Raw genomic sequence first — 7,237 nt, forward strand, 5'->3', positions numbered from 1 at the left:
CCCTCCCTCCCTCCCTCCCTCCCTCTCTCCTCCCTTCGCGCCGCCGCCGCCGCCGCCGCCGCCGCCGCCGCCGCCGCTGCGCTCCGATCCCGCCGCTCGGCTGGCAGCGCCCGGGCGGCCGGGGGCGGGGGGCGGAGCAGGGCGCAGGCCTCCGCGGGCGTCTCCACGCCGCCCCTCGGACCGCCCACCCCCTCCCCTCGGAGACGCGGCCCGCCGCGTGTGTCTGTGTGTCTGCCTCGCGTTTGTCTCGTACCCGGGGGCGCGCCCTCTGCATCCGCGCCTCCCGGCCGAGGCCCCCTAGGGAGGGCGGCGCCTCCCGCGACGCCTGGATCACGCTTGGGCCTCTCGCTGCCGACTCGGGTCTGTCCATACTCCCGACGCTGGCTGCGAGCCTCCTGGGGAAGACCTAGGGCAGGGGGGCCTGGGGCAGGAATGGACAGCGGGGACCTAGGGCCGGCGGTGGGGGGCTCAGGGAGGCCTTCCTGAAGGAAGTCACATCTAAGGTGAGCTATAGGGGCGGGGCGTAAGGAGGACCTGGGGGCCCTGAGGACTGGTGGCCTCTAGAAACTGGGGAGTCGTTTATGGGGGGGAGCCAGGACAGGAGGAAGTGAGGTTGGGTCAGCTAAGGATTCAGACTTACCCTCGGGCCTTGGGGGGGCGGGGGTTCCACCGCGGGAACCAAGTGAATGGACCACTGGGCTGCCTGCCGGGTGGTTTTCCCTCCCCCCATGGGCTCCGAAGTGTTCTCTGTGAAGCTGAGACCACGACCACGCAGCTGGGAGATGCCAGGACCTGCGACCTGGCACCCCTGGCCCTCTCTCTTCCCTGCCTCAGGAGCTTGCCCTCCACTTAGCACTCCTAGCAGGGCACAGGCTGTCACCTCTAGGCTAGGTGGGGAAACCCATTAGTCCCCTTGATGGGGTTCTCTGGAGACCCAAGTCACAAGAGAGAGTGGCCTCTGGCATCCTGCCTGGCCTCCCATCCAGTCAGAGGATCCTGCCTGCCTCTTCTAGAAAGCCAGGGACCACACACACCCCGGACGAAAGGCTTCCGGAGTCACTCTGGGCTGCCCCACAGGGCACTGTCCTGCCCCGCAACCGGGGAGCACCCACGAGTGCCCAGCCCTGTGTCCGGAGGAAGGCGGGCATCTGCTCGGGACTGGACTCAACAAAATACAGCCAGTGCTGCCTGTACCACTCCATAGCCTGGCTTCTGTGCCCACTTACACCATCTCCTCCACACCCCAGAAACAGCTGGGGAGTTAGAAGCAGCTTTTAGGGGGCCCAGAGTGAGTCTTGGGATCAGAATTTTTTCTTTTCTTTTTTTTTTTTGGCCGCACCGCGTGGCACGTGGGATCTTAGTTCCCCAACCAGGGATCAAACCCGCACCCACTGCATTAGGAGCGTGGAGTCTTAACCACTAGACCGCCAGGGAAGTCCCCAGGATCAGTCTCAGACAAAAGTAAAAGTGTTTGTATAGCAAAAGATTCCACAATGAAGCAGAGCTGGTGAATGGTGAGTCCTGGGCCATACGCTCCCTGTGTGTGGCTTCTGGGTGGTCAGGACCCCTGATGAGCTCTCCATGGACAGTCCAGCTCCCTGCCCATGTGACTCTGGTTGTAATTAGGGCATCAGCAGTAGGAGGCTGACACAGGGTAGCTGGTAGTCAAGTGTGGCATTTCTAAGGCAAACAGGCAATCCAGCCAACCAGAGCATGGGCCAGGCCGCTGCCCAGCTGGCAGAAGGCAGCCTGCCCCACGCCTGTGGCCCCAAGTGCACCTCCACGAGCGAGCCCAGCTCACCACGGCCGCCTGTACTAGTCCCCCCGCCCCTGGCTTAGCTGACTCTGGGGGCAGGTGGGAGATTAGCTTCCGATGGCCACTGTGGGGAACCCCAGGGCCCAGGCACTTTGGGGCCGGTGTGGCCGACTCTGGTTTCTCAGACCAAGGCTTTGGCCGGCCTGGGCTGGCTCGCCTCCACACCACTCCCTGCCCAGGGCACCACCTATAGCCTTCAGGAAGTTGGCACAGGGTGTGGGTGGAGCTGGGGAGGCTGAGGCAGCCTCCGGGGGGCCGGGGGGGCAGGGTGGGGCTGCTGTGGCCTCCTGTGGTCTCTTCCCTGCCCCGCCTGCTCCCAGGCAGGAAGTAACCCCGTCAGCCAGGACTGGGGCCCGAGATGGATTCCAGAGGTCCTGGCGGGCGTTTCTGCACATCTGGAGCCATGTTCTCTCTGTCGGGGCCCGAGGGAGCCCTGCGTGAGGCCGTAGTTGTTGGTGGCCAGTCTCATCCCCAGGCTTCGGGGACCAGCCTGGGTCAGGAGCGTTCTCCTAGGCGATGGTGACTGCAAGTGCTTGGTGCAGGGGCCTTTCTCAGCTGGGGCTGGGAGGCTGGAGTGGCCTTGGCAGCGTAACTGCCCTGAGGCTGCTGGACCAGGCGCACACACACAGCCTCATACTTCACATGTGTGCACACACGTGTGCAGAGACAGGGATGCTGACACACGTGTACACGCGCGCGCGCGCGCACACACACACACACACACACACACACACACACACTGCCCCTCGGACCCCCGCCCCACGAGCCTTCCCAATGACCCCCCTGCCGGAGTGGCTGGGGGTTCCCACATCGGGCACAGGGGCCCTGGCACCAGCTGGGGAGGCTCCCTCAAGCAGGATCCCTGCCTCTTGTTCTGAGGTGTCTCAGCTGCCTCCAGGGAGCAGAGGCCAGGCCCAGGGCAGGCCTGCCCCATGCTGAGCTGTGGTCTGGTCTGGCTGAGCCCGGCTCTTTCTGCCCAGCTCCTTGCCTGAGTCCTCACAAAAGCACCCCAGCCCCCATCGACAGGAAGGCCAGTGGGACACTGGTTGGGGCCTCAGAGCCAGGACACGGAGCCAGGGCCCAGGAGGGGGTTGGAGGGTGGGAAGGGAGGAAGGAGCGCTCTCTCTCTGTCCAGCAAGCCGTCGGGCAAACACAAGTGGGTGCCGCTGTGCCCAAGGTTCCGGGGTACATGCAGGTCCAGGCACCCGGGGGGGCAGGAGGGTGGCCCTGAGGAAGGGGGGACCCGTGGGAGCCCACAGCCCCCAACACCTCGGGGAGAGCAGCCGCCCAAGACAAGCAACCACCCAGACCAAGGTCCAGCCAAACAGCAGCTTTATTAGTGATGCTGGGCTCTTTCCATACCATACAGCGTGCGCCCCAGTATTCCCCAGGGTTTCCAGGGAATGCCTTGGGGCGCCGGGACAATACTGTGTAGCATTTACACTGGGATGATATAAATAAAGCTTTGGTGTCTAGGTTTCCAGGAGAGGTTAACACAGGTTAACACTGCGAGACGAATACTTCAGACAACACCAGCTGTCAACGTGAACTGGGGTTTTGGCCAAGGGGTAACTTCTAAATGATGAGACGCTGCGGGCTGCTCCAGGCCCCAGCGGTAGGAGAGGGCGTCTAGGGCTGAGGCTCCGCTTGACCCTGTCGTTTCGCCTTCATCTGCAGGTACCGCCCTTTGCCTTCCTCAAAGCGCCTCTTCTCGTCCTCAGTCTCGGGCTGCGGACCACACACAGAGAAGCAGGCAGGTTAGAGAACCTGTGACTGCAGCGCAGCCTGGGCCCCGCCCCGCCCCGCCCCTCCCCGAGGGCACAGAGAACCCGGCCCAGGCCCCATCTTCCCGACAGCCCACAGCGAGCGCCCCTCCCCATGTCACCTTCCACAGCAGGCTGAATCCTGAGCCCAGCGCCATTTTGGTAATGAACTTCAGCTGAAAATGCAGTTGATGATGAAACGCGGAAGGGGAGGCCTAAAGCAGAGCCGAGCCAGAGCAAGGAAAAGGGGGACCCCCCACGTTTGCGCCACTCCCAGGGAATGCCAGCTGCTCTCCATCTCTGCCCCGAAGGGAAGTGGGGACAAACACCGTGCTGGCTGGGTGACCTTAAGAAGGCCACTTTACTGTACCAGGAGTGAGCGACCACACTGTGGGCAGCGAGCCCTGGCCAGCACAGACGCCTAGAAGTGGCACCTGGTGTCCTCCTCACCTCTCCTCTGCTGTTTCCTTTCTCTGAGCAACCTAAGAAGCCACGTCCCCGAGTGACATGGGCACTTGCCCAAGGGCTGGGTTTTGCCCAGGACAGTCCCGGCTTGTGCCTGCCGACCCAGCAGGATGGCGAACCGTGCCCCCTCTCACTCTTGAGAGTGGCCTGGCCTGGCCGCTAAGTGGTGTGGCCCTGGCCAGAGAGGTCCACTGCGGCAGCATCAGGGGGTCACTTCCCAAGGCCCCATCTCTCGCCACCCGGGGCCAGGGATTTGGGCTTAAAGAGCTGTGCGATTTCCTCTGGGACGACACTGCCTTGCGACACTTTGAGGGTGTCTGAAAGCCAAAGAAATGGGGCAGTTGCCCTTCATCCACAATGACACCAGGCCCTAGCAGCTATTTTTGACCCAAGGGTTTTACAGACAAATGGTATATTGGCAAAAGAGAGAACGATCAGCCAGAGGATGGAAGGTCAGGTCATACCGAATACTTCCTTCCCTTCAGCCTTCTCAGCAATTGTTCTCTAAATGTCACCAGGTGTAAATTGTCAAACCTTGCGGCTCAGAGCCAGTAGAACGTTCGGGTATCTGATGCACTAGGATCATGGTCCGTATAGTGGTTCCGGTTCCTGTCTGAAGAGTCCCGGGGCAGACATGGAAAATGGTGGCTTTTCCAAGACACTTTATTGGAGGCCTGCTCTGGTTTCACCTCTGGCTGACTTTTTAAAAATAAAATTTGAGGCTACTCAATTTGACTTGAAACAGCGCAGGGAGATAAACTGTTGTATCTGTTTCAGCAGGCAGTTCTAAGCGGGCAAGACCCCCGAGTCCTCCAGCCCCTGCTGCCCAAGGCACCCCATGAACACAAGTCCACATCCTGCTGGGCCCAGCCCAAGGTTTATGCACACATCCAGGCAGAATGTGCTAGCTCGGGACCTCTCAAATGTTCACATACGCACGAATCACTTGAAGATCTTGTAAATGTGGATTCTGACCCGGTGGGTCTGGGGGTCAGAGGCTGAGACCCGTTTCTTTTTTTTTTTTTTTTTTTTTTTTTTTTTTTTCTTTTTCATAAATTTATTTATTTATTTTTGGCTGCATTGGGTCTTCGTTGCTGCGCGCGGGCTTTCTCTAGTTGCGGCGAGCGGGGGCTTCTCTTTGTTGCGGTGCGCAGGCTTCTCATCACGGTGGCTTCTCTTGTTGCGGAGCACAGGCTCTAGGCACGCGGGCTTCAGCAGTTGTGGCACACGGGCTCAGTAGTTGCAGCTCGTGGGCTCTAGAGCGCAGACTCCGTAGTTGTGGCGCACGGGCTTAGTTGCTCTGTGGCATGTGGGATCTTCCCAGACCAGAGCTCGAACCTGTGTCCCCTGCACTGGCAGGCAGATTCTTAATCACCCCGCCACCAGGGAAGTCCTGAGACCCGTTTCTAACACGGGTCCAGGTGATGCGATGCTGCTGCCCGCAGAGCACTTTGGATAGCAAGACCCTGGCCCCTCCCCATCTCCATCCCTGTTCCAAATGGGGGACAGCCAAAGCGGCCAAAAATGCAAGGTCAAGGCCACCAGGCTAGAACAGTTGGGGCTTTTTCCTCCCCCTCCCCTATATGGAACTTGCTTGGCATGACTGAGGAGACCTGTGGCTCCCATCCACCTGCAGCCCGAAGGCACAGCCCTTCCTTAGTGGGAGAAGGGGTGTAGCCGGGCTTCCTGCCTGCCTCGCAGATGACTCCATCAGTGCCTATGGGGTCCCAGAGCTGGGAACTGTGGAATCGGGGCCCGGTGGGGCTGGCTGAGAGGAGAGCTGGAGGAGGGCAGTGGGGGGGTCTGGACCACGTTCCAAGGTTCCTGCCAGCTCTAAAAACCCGCCCCTCTCCGCTGGGGCTCTGGAGCAGGCCCTCCTTCTAGCTGGTGGAGTTGCCATCTCGGGGGCAGGGGAAAGAAGGCAAGGGCTTATTAGAAAGAAAACGATTTCTCAGAAGCAAGGGAGTGTGAGCTTGGCCTGGGTAAGGCAGCAGGACCAAGAGAGGGCGGCTACCAGGCCCTCTGCAGAGCCCCCTGGAGCCAGGGCCTGCCTCGTGAGACGGGCTTCCTGTTTCTCCAGCCCATCAGTGGTCTTGGAAACCAGCAGATGTGGGATTCGGGTGAGAACTGGGTCCCTAAGTGCCAGGGTCATCAGCCAAGTGCTCCTGGGGCTCCAGGGAGCAGGGAGGGGACCCAGGGAGGGTGGCAAATGGCCCCGTGGAGCTGCTGGTGTGAGCTCAGGAGCTGGCGTCCCATCTGTCAGGCAAGGATGGCCCACGTGAGGCCAGGGCCTGGGTGGGGGGTGCTGGCACTGGGACTGAGGAAGGGCTGCTGGGCCCGGGGGGACGCCCGGGGAGCAGCCCACCCTCTGCGGGCACCTAGCCATTGACCCCTCGGGGCCGCCCACACTGCGCACTTGGGTTCTTTCCCTCGAGGACGCACACCACCGTTCCATTTGCGTTGACACCACTGCCTGCACACTTGTGGCGGAGTGCGGGCTCTGTGGCCTCCTGCATCCCGAGTCTCTGTCTCCCAGCTCCAAAAGGGAGATGAAGCCTTCTTGGTGGTCTGTGGCCAAACGGGTCTGGAAACCTGAACGCTAATTAGCCTCTCCCAGCTAATGATGCACACAGGTCAAAATCTTGAAGTCAAATAAACCTGTTTAATGGTGTTTAATCAGGGCTGTCCTGCAATGATTTAGCCAGGGACCCCTTTTCCTAAGGAATCTTACTCCCATCTTGGGGGTGGCCGAATGGGAAGCACGGCCCACCCTCTCCTGAGGTCAGCTTGTGGCACGCCCTCAGAGCTGGCCGACAGCCCCGGGAGAAAGAAGCCAGGCACAAAGGCCCACCTCACCTGTGAGCCCAGTTACACAAACGTCTGGAACAGGAGACTCGACAGAGAACACAGATTAATGGTGGCCAGGGGTTGGGGGGAGGGATGAAGACTGGCGGTGCGCTGTCTTTTGTTGTTGTTTTTTTTTAAAGAAATGCAAGCATTTCTTTCTTATTTTTCTTTTTAAATAATTTATTTGTGTATTTATTTTTGGCCACGTTGGGTCTTCATTGCTGCGTGCGGGCTTTCTCTAGTTGTGGCGAGTGGGGGCCACTCCTCGTTGCAGCGGCTTCTCTCGTTGCGGAGTACGGGCTCTAGGAGTGTTGGCTTCAGTAGTTGCGGCTTGTGGGGTTCAGCA

The 7,237-nt window shown here is 60.3% G+C and overlaps 1 protein-coding gene across 2 annotated transcripts in view; it reads right to left on the bottom strand.

The window, feature by feature from the left end:
- Positions 1-3,131: 3,131 nt before the first annotated feature.
- Positions 3,132-7,237, bottom strand: part of ACOT7 (acyl-CoA thioesterase 7) — an 89,580-nt gene continuing 85,474 nt past the window's right edge. Inside the window, exon 9 of one of the 2 annotated variants that reach the window (XM_007453287.1) lies at positions 3,132-3,544. In XM_007453287.1, the coding sequence (XP_007453349.1) occupies positions 3,446-3,544 (99 nt within the window). In that variant the 3' untranslated portion in view covers positions 3,132-3,445. The remainder of the gene's footprint in view (positions 3,545-7,237) is intronic. The other variant, XM_007453288.1, reaches the window with a different exon arrangement.

Source organism: Lipotes vexillifer, unplaced genomic scaffold (genome assembly GCF_000442215.2).
Source record: "Lipotes vexillifer unplaced genomic scaffold, Lipotes_vexillifer_v1.1 scaffold575, whole genome shotgun sequence".
Lineage (NCBI taxonomy): Eukaryota > Metazoa > Chordata > Mammalia > Artiodactyla > Lipotidae > Lipotes > Lipotes vexillifer.